A 16,604-nucleotide genomic window follows, 5' to 3' on the forward strand; every position below is an offset into this window, starting at 1 on the left:
AGTTTACTGTTCAAACTACTTTTAAGCTTTCAATCCATTGGTATTAAATACACAATGTTATACAACAACCACTGAACTTTGGTTTACATGAGAGGAACTCTTTATTTGGCTGCCTTTTTCTTGTTTTTTTGTTTTTGTTTTTTTAAATAATGTCGTGGTAGTTTGAAAGCACTCTGGGAGGCAGAGGCAGGCGGATTTCTGAGTTCCAGGACAGCCAGGGATATACAGAGAAACCCTGTCTCAAAAAAAACAAAAAACAAAACCAAAACAAAAAAGGCTCCTCTAGGCTCACAGGGAGCAGCACTATTAGAAGATGTACCATTGTTGGAGTAAGTGTTTCAGTCTCTTCCTGCTGCCTTTGGATCCAGATGTAGAATTGTGATATCTCTGAAGCACCATGCATGCCTCTATGCTGCCGTGCTTCCTACCATGTTGTCAATGGACCGAAACTCTGAATTGTAAGCTAGTCCCAATGAAATATTGTCCTTTATAAGAGGTGCTATAGTCATGGTGTCTTTTTACAGCAGTACAACCCTAAGACAGAAGTAGTTCCAGGCCACCTGCTACTGGCTCCTAGGCTCTGGTATTAAAGTTGCCTACTACCATGCCAGCTTTGTTTTTACTTTAGCTTTACTTTAGAAAAAGATACTGGTTTCTCATTTCTTTTTCTTTTATTGGGTCATCACCTGGGGTACACATTCACCATTTTCACTAAAAGTGTCATTTACTATTGTCACTAAAAGTGCCTCCTTTTCTCAAACCTTTCCTGAGTTCTACCAGCCCTTACTTATCCTTGTATGCTGTAGCACTTACTTCTGATATCCTTTCCTTTTTGATTTATGCTTCTTTAAAAGATTTCATCTTAAACCAGGCATGGTGACTCAAAGCTGCAACTCTAGCATTATGGAGATAAAGGCAGGAGGGTCCAGTGTTTTTCCAGCCAACCTCCGATACAAATGAAACAAAAAGATTTTTACTTTAGCTACTATTTCTCTAAGCTGAAATACTTTTTTTAAAAAAAGATTCATTTATTGTTATATGTACACTGTAGCTGTCTTCAGACAACACCAGAAGAGTGTTAGATCTTATTATGGATAGTTGGGAGCAATTATGTGGTTGCTGGGATCTGAACTCAGGACTTTTGGAAGAGTAGTCAGTGCTCTTAATTGCTTAGCCATCTCTCCAGTCCCTAAGCTGAAATACTTAAGATTACCGTTTTTATGTTTCATGGGCACATTTCTCCAGTGTCTTTTCACACTATAATCTAATGTGGTATGAATTTTTGCTTTTTCTTTTAATTTGTTATATATCTATGTAGTTTCCTGGACTAAAATAGGGCTCCTGGGTTAGTTTTATGCACAAGTTGGAGTTTTTCAAACTTTATTCCCCAATTGACCATTGAGTTGTTTCCAGTTTTGGTGAAGGGGACAAAATTGCTGTTCCTTTTCACTTTTCATCAGAGAAGAACATCATCACCATAAGAGAAATGCAGACTAAGCCCACCATAAGATCCCACTCTATCTTTCCAATAGCAGCAGAACTTAAAACCAAACCAACCAACCAAACAAACAAACAAACAAAAAACCCGACAGTACCAGTGATGGCTGTATCTCTGTGCAGATACACTGCACCTAGGAACTGTGCTAGGGTGTGGACTCACTTTATCCAGGACCCAGAGACTACGCTGTTTGCCCTACACATCAGCAACAGGAGTCTGGTCCTTGCTGTGCAATTTATTTCTATTTTTTTCCTCATTAGATTGAAAACAGTTATCATTAAATACCCTTTCCAGAAGTTGAAAGTCAGCCACCACAATGTTCATACCATAACATAAAGACCACTGTGGTAGTTCCATAAAGTAGTTCACTCATCACAAGAATAAATTTATAGGAGAGTATAAACTTTGATTTCATTTCCTCTGGGTTCTCCTAGAAAAGGTCAAGATAGACTTGGTTGTATCTTCACAAGCTGTTTTTTGAAAAGTGATGCAACCCTACCTGAACCAGTTACTAAGGACTTTTATCTTCTTATATCCCAGAGGTATTTATTGTGGAAACTTTAAAAAAAATAATTCCACTGATTCTAAATGTTCTTCAAGTTGTTCCTTTAAAAGAAAAAAGCTGGTTTTCCTTGTTCTTTTGTATTCTTTTCTATCTGGTATTGTTATTTACTTGCAAGAAAGGAGCAGACTATGAAGATACAGATTTTCTGCACTAGTGTGTCCTACAACACAATGTTGTCAACTACAAAGTCCATTCCTAAAAACTGCAATCATGTTACAAAGACTAGCTATGCTGGGCCTGAGTTCATCAGACCTCTCCACAAAATATTTTGCTTTACTTGAGATATCTAAATGAGCAAACATTCGTCAAATATAAAGTTTGTCGTTACTCTCAGTAAGAGGTATTTCCTCTGAAGAAATTCCCACTGGCTTAACTCTATTGAATGAACCCTGCTTACACTTTCAGGAGGCAGTTTTGCACTATAACCCAAGGATATATAAACTCTCCAGATTCACTTCATTTAAGTTGACTTTGAAACAAAACAATAAGCCACCAACTCTGGTCAGTTTTGTTGGTACAGGCCTCAATACCAGCATGTGTCAGTCAGAGAAGCTCTCAAGTACCAAACTAGTCATACAGTGACACCAAGTCTCATAAACAAATAAACACTGGACACAGTGATACACATCAATAAGGCTAGTACTCAGCAAGCTGCCAGCCTAGGCTACATAGTGAGATTCTGTTTGATTTATTTCCCTCTAGTTCAACAATCTGATAGGTTCAAACAGATTTTGCTATTTTCCTCCAGGAAAGTAAGATTTTTCCCCCCAATTTTTATTGTTCTAACAATAAATAACAAGTCTTATTATATATGACCCAGGTTAGAGAATTCTTAACTCTCACTCTGGGATTATAGCTAACTCACTCAGATTGATGTTTGAAGCTTACTGATTAACTACAAGGTTATTATTCCTGAGAAAATGAACTAAGTTATCTTAAGTATCTTTTTATAGAAAACTCCAAATGGTATTTGACAGAGTTCTTTTTACAGGTATGGAGTTAAATCAAACAAAAAAACATCTATTAAGTGTGTGTGTGTGTCTGTCTGTCTGTCTGTCTATTTATGTGGCGGTTAGAAGGTAACTTGTGGGAACTGTATCTCTCCTTCCATCATGTGGATCTTGTGATTGAACACAGGTTCTTGGGCTTGCTAGCAGTTACCTTACCCAACTGAGCCATTTCTCAGATCCCAAGGCCAGCATCTTATAATTATTTATAGAACTCCAGGACATCTGACAGTCTTTGGATATCACAGTATAGGCCAAGGTTTTGCTAATCTTATTCTATGACTGAAAATAAAATAATCATAACTGGCTTAGAAATCGTGTGGGGATTTTTTGTTTTTGTTTTACCTTAGAAGACAAAGGTTGATCAGTGCCTCAAGGCTAATCTAGTAGAAAATAAGACACAGGCTCCTGGTGTTGGAGCCCACTCAGCACCCTTACTGCCCTTTGCTTCTCTCCCTTACCTCTAGAGAGCTCTCTGCACTCAAATTCTTCACTTAATGTTCTTTGCTGGTGGAAGTTTCCCACCTTCTTTGATTTCTGTCTTTCCAAATCTTTTTCCTGCCCTGAATCACTGGGGAGCAATCAGACCTGGATTAAGTAACAGCACCAATTACTTTCAAGTAGTTGTTAGTACTTGAAAGTACTTATTAGTAGTGGGAACCTCTGCTGCAGCACAAAAAGTACAAAGTTCTGTGTCCATAAATAAATAAAAGACTACACACATTATTATATTTGAGAGGGGTAAATTCTACACATCTACCCCACTCCATCCTCACTCCGGAGCCTCACAGAACCATCATGAATAGTGACAAAAGTAGTGGCAATATTATATGAATCGGTGTGACCATATAAAAAAATAATGAAATATATTAAGGCACAAAATTCAGCTATTACCACTTGCCAGTGTTTTTTCCTCTAGCAAAATAAATTTTATCTTTCCATTTAGGAATTCCGCATATATAAATAACATGACATAAGGCAGCTAAACTGGCCCCTAAGATGGAGCTGCATGGTGGAAGTGGCAGAAGGATAGGCGTCTCTGGCATCTATGTGCTACACGGGCACCTGAAAAGCTCATCTTCTTTTACATTAGAAAGAGATTGTTTATTCTTAATGGCCACAATCACTTTTTAGTAACTTTATCATGGTAGCCAAACTCTATCATAAAAAAAATTCTAATTAAGGAATGTAGGATTTGTCATGAATACCAGGGCATATAATTGTTTTACTGAGACAAGTCTCAACAATGGAGGTAAATAAAGCAAAAACAAATTAACGAAAAAAACAGACTATGAGACATGTGTCTTTATTGCTGGAGCAAAAACTTGACATATAGGTCTCACTTGCATTAAAATGCTAATTTAAGCACTAGGAACAAATAAAACTGTGAATAACGAAGTTAAAGGTTGGCTAGGAAAGGATCCCAATATCCTTTAACAAAAGTAAACAAAGCAACAATGACAACAAAGACTTCCCAGGAAGCCCTATATTTAATCTCCAGTATCTAGAGGGCCAAGAGGCAAATAGAGCTAGGATGAGGAAGAGACCAAGGGATTGCCTAGCATGACCTTGACCCTAAGCGCGGCGAGAGGGAGAGTAGATCAAATATATGCTTCCAGAACTATTTTTTTAACCTAAACAATCTCGAGTCCAAATATTCCACCATATAAATCACACTGGTTTATGGGAATTCTCATGACATTTTAATTAAGTATCTGGGTGCTGAGTATTGAACCCAGGATTCTCTTGCATGCTCAGTGCATGCTCTATTAATGAGCCATACTTCCAGCCCTTTAAAGTTACTTTTAAAGGGCTAGAGATACCTTAATAAGAACTGATTATATAAAATACCATTTGGAGAAAATTTTGAATTTGTATACTGTATTTTAACTTGGTACATTTATCATCTACTTTCTAGTTTCAATCAATATAAATCCATTATGGGGATAAATAATGCAACTAAAAAGAAAGAATCTAAAAGTCAAAACAACCAATGCTTTTGTGACAGTCATCTAATCAGTGAAATCTTAACATTTTAAAGAACTGTCTTGCATCTCAATTTTCACAAGCTCTAACTTTGTCTCAAAACTTTCTGCAAATTAAGAAGACCACTGTCATAGCAAGGAGGAATTTAGGCTTTTTCTTTTTCCACCACTGCCCTCAGCTAGAGATAAACACATTTTCCTTTACCAAACTGTTTCCTAATTCTTTTGAAAACAGGGAAATTAAGTCAGTAGGTTTATGGACCAGTAACAGTAATACAAACTGTAATCACCAACTCATACTAGTCACCTTTTTTGTTCGAGAAAAATCTAGTATGGGTTGCAGTTTTAAAAAGTAAGAAAGTCAATTGTGTGTGTGTGTGTGTGTGTGCTATTTGTGTTTGATTCTGTCACAGAATATCCCCCTCCTTGACTGTTGACTCAGCGAAATCACCAGTTAACCTTGAATAACTTAAGTTATTCAACCTTGAAACTAAAGTGAAGATACTGATGCTAAGTCTCAGGTTCTCATGTTTATCAAAGCTGTTAAAAGTTAATCACAAAATATTTGTCTATAACAGGCTAGATTTTCAGATCTGGCAGCTTCTTTCAAATGAGTAACAACGAATGCTTTTTACTTCATTTTTTTTTTCAAGAGAAAACTGGAAAGAGGAAAATACAGTGTCTTGCTCTTCCCAGCCTCGCAGTGAACTCAAAACACCGTCCTTAAATAATACCCTGCTCCATACAACCAATCAGCATAGCATGACAGATCCAGAAATTTACAAAGCTGTCATGGCTTTCTTTGTTTGTTTGGTTTTGACTAAGTTCATAAAACACATTCGATATGTGTAAAAATGTGAAGTTTCATACCTTCCTTCCCAAATGTCAATTTTAATTGCAGACACATTCATTGACTTGGATTGTTTTGGGATTTGGTTAATTTTGATGTGATTTTTTTTTTTTTTTTACTTATTTGCAAAGTTTTTTTAAAATAAAGTTTATAATGTTAAAATATGTAAAGAAACTTACAAAAAATTTCAGCACCGTTGAAATAAGGGCAAGGGTGTGGCGCTTCGGTAAAACCAGAACATGAGCAGTGGCAGAAGGATCCGGTTAGGGTCAGCCTGGACTACATACCTAGTTTGAAGTGCATCTACAAACACTAGTTACTTGCCGTTTCTGCGGCCCAACCCTTTTTGTTTTTTATTAATTGTTCTCTTTTTAAGTCACAAATGCTGGCGGCACGCTTATGAATAATAAAACTACTCTCACGCAACCTGCCATCCACTCATGTCAAAGGATGAAGTCCAAAGGGCCACTCTCAAGAACTCCCGAGAGGGACAACAGTTCAGCAGTCGGTCCCAGGCAACAAAAATAAAATAAAATGAAGGTTCTCTATCGACCCGGAGGCCAGCTGTCGAGACATCGCCCTCTCCCTTCCACGACTGGCTTTCCGTTCTGAAGCCTACAGCCAGCCTCCTTTAATCCTGAGAGGGGCCGACGGTGGGGATCTTCGCGCCACAACTGTTGAGAACCTCTCGGAAACCAAGGGAGCAAGGTTAAGACAAGAAAGCCCGCGCCAGACCTCTGATGACCAGCAAAGCCGAGCCGGGACTGCCGCCACCACCCACCACGCCTGCCTCCCAATCCCAGGGAAGAGACTCCGCCCGAGAAGACAGTCTCCCCGTCACTCCCAACACTCCAGTCACCCCCAGGACTCTCCTTCCAGAACTAGTAGCTCCACATACACTTCCAGAGCCGGAAAAGACTCGCGGTAGCCACACACAAGATGGCAGCCACACACCTACCGATGAAAGCGCTGCGCCACCACTCCAGCGAAGCGCCTCTCTAGACTGCGGAGAGCCTTATTGGCCGAAGCAGTCAGCGCGAGACAGGCCGAGAGAGTCGCTGACCAATCAGGAGGCAGCGCGCTCGGCCCAGCGCCACGGGGCCGCAAAACCGCGCGGAGCTCCCGAGGCGTTGAGCGGCAGTGGCTGCAGCCAATGGGCGTCTGAGATGGCGCAGCGAAGGCGGAGCATGCTGTGGGCTGTTGTCTCTGATGTACCGGTGCCCCAAGACTGCCGGCTCAGGTTGGGGGCTGTGCAGGGCGCGCGGGGTGCCAGCCCGCCTCAACCCGTTGTCCTGGTGGCGGAGGTGACCCGGGCTCTCAGCCGCTTTCGTGGCTGGTGGTTCCTGAGTAATTTGGCTAGAATGGGCTGTAGACCCGGAGCACAGTATAAATCTCAGGACACTGGTCCACTCCACAGGTAAGATCACACTGGCCAAGAACAAATGAAATTATCGTTTGAAGTTGATGGGTATCTTAGGAGCGACGACTGGCTCACCACTCACAGTCCAAGATCAGTAAAGTTAGTGCAGAAAGGTATATATGACAGATCTCTGGCATGCAGTAACTTACGGTTCTCTGTATGTCAATGAAGAAAACCAAAGTGGAGGATTAATTTACGCATAGTCTTAGACTGGGTAAACCGACCGTTAGCTCTTCAAACTAGGCCGTCACATACAATAGGACATGTTTCTATTCTTCATCAGAAGCCGTTTTCCCATTATTGTTGTGTGGGTTAATACAGGAGCACATTGAATAATTAAAAATGTGCCTGACCCTGACTTAACACTCCGTAAATGGCATTGCCTATCAAAGAGCCAAGGAACCAAGTGTCTTAGTCTTTTTAGGATTTTTCCCCCCTAAGGAAAAAGGAAACTTAGATCTAAATGAAGTTGGCTGTTTTTTTTTTTTTGGGGGGGGGGGGCAGGTGCAAGTGTGAGACTGGAAAAGAACCAAATGTAAATAAAATTCTCCTGACAGGCTGGGAGGGGGCACAGGTGGCTTCAGTCTCCTGCCTGGGAAGCAGAGGCTAGCGGATCAGAGTTCTCTCCGGACTGAGTTCCAGGGTTAACAGAGAAACGTTATCTCAAAAATAAAAAACAGACAAACATAAAAAGTACACTGACAGTGAAATATTAGTTTTGTCTTTGGAAGATAAGCTTGTGGTTAAAATTTTCTTAACTTTTTTTTTTCTTTGGCAATTTTTTTTTCTTTTGTAAATTTGCTTTCAAGCTACACTGGTGAGAGCTTTTTTTTTTTTTTTAGTTCGTTGTTTGTTTGCTGTGTGGAAGTCCAACCTAGTAGTCCAGGATGACCTTGGATTCCTGTCCCCACAAGCTCTTTCCTGAGATATCAGGCTGTGAGTGAGTCTATTGAGGTGGAAGTTACTAGAATCATCTTGGAAGGCTGCTTGGCAATGTCTCTTTGTGGTGCCCAATTGGCTATCTGTAGTATTAATTTACAGTGGAAAGGTTGATTGGCTGAAGTACAATTTATGGTTTATGATTACCTTTTTAACAGTTTGCATTTCTGGTGAGTCTCATTTCCAATGTGATAAATATTTCCTTTTGGTTAACAGATTTTCAAATTTCTAGGAATGTTTGGTGTTCCGGAAGCATCTCACAGTTGATGGTATATGTCAAGCATGTTCTGGTCTGAATCCGTAGCCCAGTCAGAATACTTGCCTTGTTTGTACAAAGCCCTGGTTTGGAACCTGATCACCATGTAAGTCCAGGGTAGCGGCACATGCAATTGATCCCAGTGCCGAGGAGGTAGAGGCAGAAGGATCAGAAGTTTAAGGCCATATTCAGTGTCAGAAACAGTTCAAGGCCTGCTTTACTCAAAAGGAAAAAAGAGGAAAATTATATTCCATTTGGCACTCAGTGGACAACAGCTTATGTGTTTTCCTGTTTTGAGACATTCTTGGTCATTATCACCTCATTTCTTTATTTTCCCCATAAATTACTAGCTATGATTTTCTAGGGCACTAAGTGGCTTTTCCCATGAGTCTGTTGTGTTATTTTCACCTAATCAGTATATTTGAAGACCTTTTTATATCCACGATCCTTAATTGGTTATTTTTCAGAATTTTACCTTTAGCCCTGCAAGGATTAAATGTATTCACGTTTGTTTTACACTATTTAATTCTCTTAAGCTCATTTCCAGCAGTTTCGTGTGCTTTTCGCTTCTTACCCACAATGCACCCTTCTTCGTGTATTTTAGAACTCTCATCACCTGGGGGAGTTTCCTGCCATCCTTTTGTGTTATGATGTTGATTGGTATTATTTTGAGTTCCTCATGTTTCATTTCCTCATAGAGACCTCACAGTCTGTTGGGAGTTCTCTTTTAGTTTTAAACATGACAGTATATAGTGTTTTAAAGCCTTCTAACATTCTTCCGGCTTATGGTATGGAAAAGACAGAAAAATTTACCATGTCTTGACTAACACTTTGATAATTCAAAAAAATTTTTATTACTTTGGCCACTAGATATATATACTAAGGAAATACTCGTAAAAATACACAAAGCGTTTGTTCTAGCATTATGTATAACAATTTAAAAATATACAAAACTTTATACTGACAATAATTTTTTAAAAATTTATTAAAACCTTTAATGTATGAATTATTGTCCAAAGTAGATAATGTAGCCATTTACTTATATAAAAATAATAGTGATTGGAGAGAAAATAGAATATATTATTATAAGCATGGAAAAAGCATATATACTAAAATCTAAAATTTTTAAATTATATAATAAGAGGATATTGCTACCGTTTATGGAATTCTTCCTATGTGTCAAATATCATTCTAAGTGATAATTTTATCCTCATAACAGCATATAAGGCAGTTACCATTATTATTCCTTTTTAAGAAAAGTTTCTATTATATATTAAGATACGGTAGATAGTTTGTTGGTTGGTGATGCAAGTTTTAACACTAAATATAGACAATCGGATTATGAGTGAGTCTTTTCTGAACTTTTTCTAATTTTGATGTTCTGTAGATTTTTTCCAGTTAATGTATATTTTTCATAATGCTTTATATTATTTTTAAAGATAGAACTGTTTAACAATATCTTTTTTCTTATTTTTTTCTTTATAAATATGCACCATTTTTGTTTTTGCTGCAGGGTGTTTCATGTATTTGTAGGATGAACTTTTATTTTTAAAAAGACATTGTCAGCTGGGCGGTGGTGGCGCACGCCTGTAATCCCAGCACTCTGGGAGGCAGAGGTAGGTGGATTTCTGAGTTCAAGGCCAGCCTGGTCTACAGAGTGAGTTCCAGGGCAGCCAGGGCTACACAGAGAAACCCTGTCTCAAAAAACCAAAAAAAAAAAAAAAAAAAAGACATTGTCAGTAGTACTAATCCAGCTTTTCAGCCTGGCGTTGATTAAGATGCTGTGACTATTTTTCTTGGACTAGTAGTCATTCTGAAAGTCTATTCAAGCATAATTTCTATTTGAAAATTGAAATACTAAAGAATATTAGGAAATGGACTAATGACATACTCGATTTGAGGATTACAGATTTCACAGAGACTGCAATTGGACCCCAGTTATTCTCCAATCAAAGTGCTTTTGATTAACTTCATTTTGAAGAATTTTATATAAGCAACACTAAAAGATGGAAGAAAAAAGTGGTAGGTCAAAGAACTCATTGTTAAACATTATATTTAAATGTTTGTACACATTCATTCTAAATTGCTGAATTTCAGTCTTTTTCACTCTATGATTTCTTTTTCTTCTTCCCACTCCTTTGGTGTGCGGGAACCAGCACAGCCTGGAATGGTTTGAAGTGAGAGGGGCACAGAGTTGGATGTAGAGGTAGCTGTAAAGACTGACGTTCTCTGGCTTTCTAGCTCTATCTATGCTGAACGCTGGCTGATAACTTCTAAAAAATTGTAAAGTCTTTCTTGTTACTCTGAAAAACTGCTGGCTTAGGTAGGTGATTAACACCTGTTGCCTAGCAGCAGGGAATTAAGTAAAAATATTTATTGCTATAGCTCCTTTCTCTGTCCTAGCAGCCAGAAGCCTCTCTGGCTAGGCTGGTTAACTCTTTGTGAATCAGAGAGGAAAAAAAAGGAAAAGAACCAAAATGTTTTACACAGGCAAAATGCACAGAAACATATACATTCATACACACATTTACATTCTCATTTATGCATTACCACATTCACATTTTTGTTGGGCTGAACCACCAGTCTTATATACTCCATAAGTATTCATGCATGTTTGCACACATACACACACACACACATACACATTTCTACCTACATATAGTCAAACCATCCAACCGACAACTTTACTTCTTTTTTTGGCCTTTTTATACCTTCTTAGACAAAACGTTCTTTAGAAAATTACCTCAGAGATAAAATGTTACATAAAGTGGGAGTTTCAGAAGGATGTTAATTATAAGTTCAAAGCAGTGTTTCATTCTAATATGTTCATTATAAGTTCAGAGCAACAGTTTTTACATGGCCTTGCCTTGTCAGAGTGCATACCTTGGATCCAAATGATTTTCCTTGAACACAAATTTGTGTCAAGTCTACTTCTCTTTTTAGTGTGATTATGAAAGCTTACTGTATTTCTTATTATGCAACCTTTACTTACTATTATAGGGAATGGGCACATTTTATTCTTGAATCTAACTTTATTACACTTTTTTTTTAGCAAAGCAACTAAGACCATCTATTAAGGCTTTCTATCTAAAATTATTTGAGTCAAATCAGGAATTCTATAGAATTATTAATTCATCTAAACACCATTACTCCATGAAAGTTCCTCTTTATATTGATCTGTAGGAAATCTGATCAATAGCATGGGCTAATGCTCAGGAATTATTAATTTAATAATGACAGGAAGGGCATATCAGCTGCAAGAAACAACCCTGAGATGAAGTTTCTTTGGGACCTTACCGTGGAGCCCACCCATCTCCGACCATGCAAAATATAGTGGGTCACCTCCAGGAAGGCCACCCGATAGACTTAACCTATCCTAAATGGTTCCTGACATTGGTGTGTGTGGTATATATGTAAATCTGTGTGCAGATGCCTAAACTTGTAGATTTCAGATGTCAGGAATGGGTATCTTCCAGTTCCTACCCACCCCCACCCCGTTTTAGACAAGTCTTCCCATTAAGCCTGGTGCTTACAAATTTGCCTGAGCTGAGTGGCCAGTGAGCTCCAGGGGTTCACCTGTCTCTCCTTTGCCAGCACATGGATCACAGATGCACACTGCCATGCCTGGCTAACTTTGGTCCTCATAGCTGTATAGCAGACAATTCTGGACTGAGCTATCTCTCTTGCCAAAATATCTTAGAGTTTGAATGAATCTTTATGTTCCTTATTTAGTGACCATTTGTAAAATAATAGTTTCATCAATTATGACTATCCTCCAAATGATGACAAATTTTATCATATAGTGTACAAAAATCACATTTGTTAGTATTTTTTATTAATATCAGTTAATAGATGGTTAATGATTGAGAATTTTTCAGGCTTGCCACATTAAATCCTAGGTTTCTAAAATTATAATTTTAGTGATTTAAGTTTTTTATTAGCAGTAATTTTATTCTTCTAGTCATAGGGTCACTTTGTTCATTTTCAAGAAAATCTGTGCATAATATCCATAACTGAGAAGCTACAGTTTTATCTGAGATATTTTTAAAAATAGTCCTCTATCTTCAACTAGTTTAGCATTTTACCTAGATTAGTCAAACATTTGTTTTTCGTTTTTCCCTTGAGGTAACTACTGTGTTATAATGGCTGTACAAATGGTTGTAATTTACTTACTTGGTTGGAGAGATTGTGTGTATAATCCTGTGGGGATTAGAGATCAACCTTGGGTATTATTCCTCTAGTACTACCCATCCTATTTTATTTTATTTTATTTTATTTTATTTTGTGACAGGGTCTCTCATCTTGTAGCCTCCTCTGGATTAAAATGTACACCACCACACCTACCTACCTATTTTTTTTTTTAAACATGATTCTAGAGATTGAACTCAGTTCCTTATGCTTACAGGGCAGGCACTTACCTGACTGAGCTAGCTCCTCAGCCTTCATCAAGGATGTTCCTAAGTAAAAATGATAGCAAAGATCACACTTACAGGCATAGGGCAGTGTGACAAGATATCAGTAGCTATATTCACCCAGTACCTTTGTGCTATCAGTTAACATCTACAAACTGTAAAAGCAAGTGCCTTGCTGTTATTTTTAATGTGTGTAATATGATGCTGGGGATTAAACACAAGCTTTTTACCTAGTAAGCCATCATTCTACTGCTGAACTACTCCTCAAACCAGTTGAGTGTTACTTTAAAAATAGTTCGATCTTATATGTTCTCTAAAGGAACATGAGGATTCTAAAAGTTCTCCCTACACTATTTTGCTGATTATAGACTCAGACAGAGATCTTTTAGAGATCCTCCAGGCATGTACAGCAGTTTGACATTGCAACATAGAATCATCTACAAAGTTCATACCTGAGAACACTACAATTGAGTTACACAACAAAAAAAACCTAATCATTTATGGTGACATGAATGATATGATTATTCAACTTCCTTCAATTGTGAACAACAATGTGGAAGTGTAAGCTAAATAAACCCTTTCCTCCCCAACTTGTTTTTTGTTCATGGTAATTTGTTGCAATAATAGAAAACCTAACTAGGACAGGCTTTTTCAGACTTTCTAGTATAGTGATATTTATCATCTTTCTAAAGTTCTTATACTTTTTTCATTATTGATATCTTCTTGCAGTAGTAAATGTTTAGTTGAATAAGAAATAGGTTTAATACTTGCTTATGTTACTTGTAGATATCTTTTTGAAATATGCTCAACTATTTATAGTTTTAGATTATTGTTTCTTGGTCTTTTAGTTAAGGTCAAGTGTAGAACTTGTTCTTATCACATAATAGATTATAGCTGAACATTTCACAAATAAGTAAAGATCAGAAGCAAAAAAACTGGAATTTTTTAAAATACAGAAATTTATACAGGATTTTATATTTACAGTGAAGTGAAAGTCACTCATATTCCTTCTTAATTCCTTAAGTCTCTGGGCAGAAATGTTGTGAATAAAGTCAGTACGGTAAAATAAGGCTGCCTCAGGAACAATCCCTATATTTAAAACCCAGAACAAATACATCTGAGCTGCTCAGTTACATTCATTGTTTTATATCTATAGACAGTTTTAATGTTTTCTTTGATTGACTTTGTTTTCTTAAGTTTATTAATTTGGTATACTGGGAATTGAACCCATTTTCCAGTAAATGCTCAGCATGCTTCACTGAGCATAGCCTAATCTCTTGTTTTCTTAAATTGTATTGCCATAGTCTCTTTATTAATCAGTTCTAAGACTAAGTAGCTATTCTCACTTTTTGTTTCAGGTATTTCCTTTCAGAATAGTTCAGTGAAAACACGTTAGCAATTCCACTTGGTACACAAGCCAACCAGTGGAACTTGATCAATGCCTTTGGGCATCACTGCCACTGTTCTCAGGCCATGGCAAACTCGTATATAATTCCAGAAAATTCTGATACCATAAAGTTATTTTATTTTTTTCTGATTTTTTTTCCTTAAATTTATAGGGAACATATAATATGTGAATGCAGGTGTACATTGGATAATGCTCAGATTTGGGTATATCTTCTCTTTAAAACTGGGATCCAATAAGTTTTTTATTTTATTTTTCAAATATTTATTATTTCAAATATTTATTATTTCATTTTGATGGAAACATTAAAAAAAAAAACTCCTCTTAGAGCTTTTAAAAACACAGTATAAACTGTAGTCACTCTCTTCTACTGGAGAATACCAAAACTCTTAACTGTAACTTGGTATCCACTGACCAAGCTCTCCTCATCCCTCCCACTGTCTTCTACCTATGAATAATCACTGTTCTGTTCTTAGCTTCTATAAGATCAGCTGTCTCACAGCCAGCATAAGTTTGACCATTTCCTTCTCATCTTTTTGTCTGACTCACTTTACATAATACCCTACAATTTTCATCTTATAGCTAAATAGTATCCACTGTACATATATACTTTATTTTCTTTAAAAGCAGTTTGTAAATATTTATAAATCCTTCCCATTTGATTATCTACCTCTAATATGGGTAAATCCCTAATATGGAGCCTTTCATGTTAAAAGGAAAGTTACTTAATTTCATTTCCCTAGTACTGTTCATTTACACATAAGCTCATAGTGTCTTTCGTTTTCAATTTGAAAAACTTCTAGAAAAGCTTTGAGTAAGATATTAATTTACCGTATACCAAAAATGATGACCCTCAATTTGTGTAAATTCTGTATTAAAAAAACAAGTAAAATTATTATAAAAGACTTTAAAGGAAATATGACCTAAATCTTTTTTTCCCTCAAGAAAAGAGTTAGACCAATTGAATTTTAATTTCTGTTTAGAAATGTTAGTTTTTTTCTATAACTTATGCCTTAAGGAAATTGGTGCATTTTTATTAAACTCTTAGGTGATGCAAAGACTTTCTGGATGGAGCTACGAGATGATGGTAAAGTTGACTTTATGTTTGAGAAACTACAAGATGTCCTACAGTCACTGAAACAGAAGATAAAAGACGGGTCTGCCACAAATAAAGGTGTGAAACATGAAGACTTCTGACACTTCCTACTGATGTTATATACTGGAAATGGAGTATAATGCTACTGTTTATTATAAACAACAAATAAGTGCTTTCCTAAGGCCTTAATGTGAATTGTATATGCTTTATGTATTATAAAGTTGCTTCCCATATGTGGTGGTTCATATATGCTTGGCTCAGGGAGTGACACTATTAGGAGATATGACCTTGTTGGAATCAATATATCACATGGGGGTGGGCTTTGAGACCCACCTCCTAGCTTCCAGGAAGACAGTCTGCTCCTGGCTTCCTTTGGTGGAAGATGTAGAACTCTTAGCTCCTCCAGTGCCATGCCTGCCTAGATGCTTCTGTGCTTCCTGCCATGATGATAATGGACTGAACATTCCATTATCAAGGACTTGAACCTGTAAGCCAGCCTCAATTAAATATTGTTCTTTATAAGAGCTGCCTTGGTTATGATGTCTCTTCACAGCAGTGGAAACCCTAACTAAGAGAGAAGTTGGTACCAAGGTCTGGGCTATTGCTGTAATAGGCCTTGACCATGCTTTTGTTTAGAGGAATGTGGCTTTTGGGACTTTGGAAAGCAGTGGAATGCTTTAAGTGAGGCATAGTGGGCCATATTAGTAGAAGCATGGAAGACAGTGTTCCTGTGTGCATTTTGAACTGTGGAGACCAGTTCAAGAGGTTTCAGAGGAGAAGTCTAAGTATGTAGCCTATAAACTGTTTTTGGTAAAGAATACAGCTGCTTTTTTTTGCCATTGTCTAAAGAGTCTGACTGAGGGTAAGGCGAAGAGATTTAGATTAATTGCTTTGACAAAGGAAGTCTCAAAACAGCCTGGTATAAATTCTGTTGTGTAGTTACTAAAGTTCATTCTTATGAATAACATTTTTATGAAAAGTAGCAAGCATAGATAGGAAAAATACAAAATGTATGGTTCAAAAAGTAAAAGAACACCAGGAATGAAGCTAATCCTGTGTTCAAGGATATTAAATGGAATTAAAGGAGTGGTGATCTTTAGGCAAGATCTCACCAGCTAAGCTTATGCTTTTGCAGGTGAAGAAGAGATATTGTTATGACCTGATTATTGTT

The 16,604-nt window shown here is 37.3% G+C and overlaps 2 protein-coding genes across 13 annotated transcripts in view; one reads left to right on the forward strand and one right to left on the reverse strand.

Moving 5' to 3' along the window:
* Positions 1–6,953, reverse strand: part of Cab39l (calcium binding protein 39 like) — a 97,967-nt gene extending 91,014 nt beyond the window's left edge. For 2 of the 3 annotated variants that reach the window (XM_052191313.1, XM_052191316.1), the window contains exon 1: positions 6,864–6,953. The gene's annotated coding sequence lies outside the window, so the exon portion shown is untranslated. Of the gene's footprint in view, positions 1–6,803; positions 6,823–6,863 lie in introns of those variants that run through there. The other variant, XM_052191315.1, reaches the window with a different exon arrangement.
* A 152-nt stretch (positions 6,954–7,105) lies between these two features.
* The window catches only part of Setdb2 (SET domain bifurcated histone lysine methyltransferase 2), a 44,692-nt gene continuing 35,193 nt past the window's right edge, over positions 7,106–16,604 (forward strand). For 3 of the 10 annotated variants that reach the window (XM_052191286.1, XM_052191295.1, XM_052191294.1), the window contains exons 1-5: positions 7,106–7,322; positions 8,481–8,626; positions 10,034–10,136; positions 10,430–10,542; positions 15,386–15,511. In XM_052191286.1, the coding sequence (XP_052047246.1) occupies positions 10,527–10,542; positions 15,386–15,511 (142 nt within the window). In that variant the 5' untranslated portion in view covers positions 7,106–7,322; positions 8,481–8,626; positions 10,034–10,136; positions 10,430–10,526. Of the gene's footprint in view, positions 7,323–8,167; positions 8,262–8,480; positions 8,627–10,033; positions 10,137–10,421; positions 10,543–15,385; positions 15,512–16,604 lie in introns of all 10 variants that reach the window. The other 7 variants (XM_052191292.1, XM_052191290.1, XM_052191289.1 and 4 more) reach the window with 7 other exon arrangements.

This window comes from Apodemus sylvaticus, chromosome 8 (genome assembly GCF_947179515.1).
Source record: "Apodemus sylvaticus chromosome 8, mApoSyl1.1, whole genome shotgun sequence".
NCBI classification, from domain to species: Eukaryota; Metazoa; Chordata; class Mammalia; order Rodentia; family Muridae; genus Apodemus; species Apodemus sylvaticus.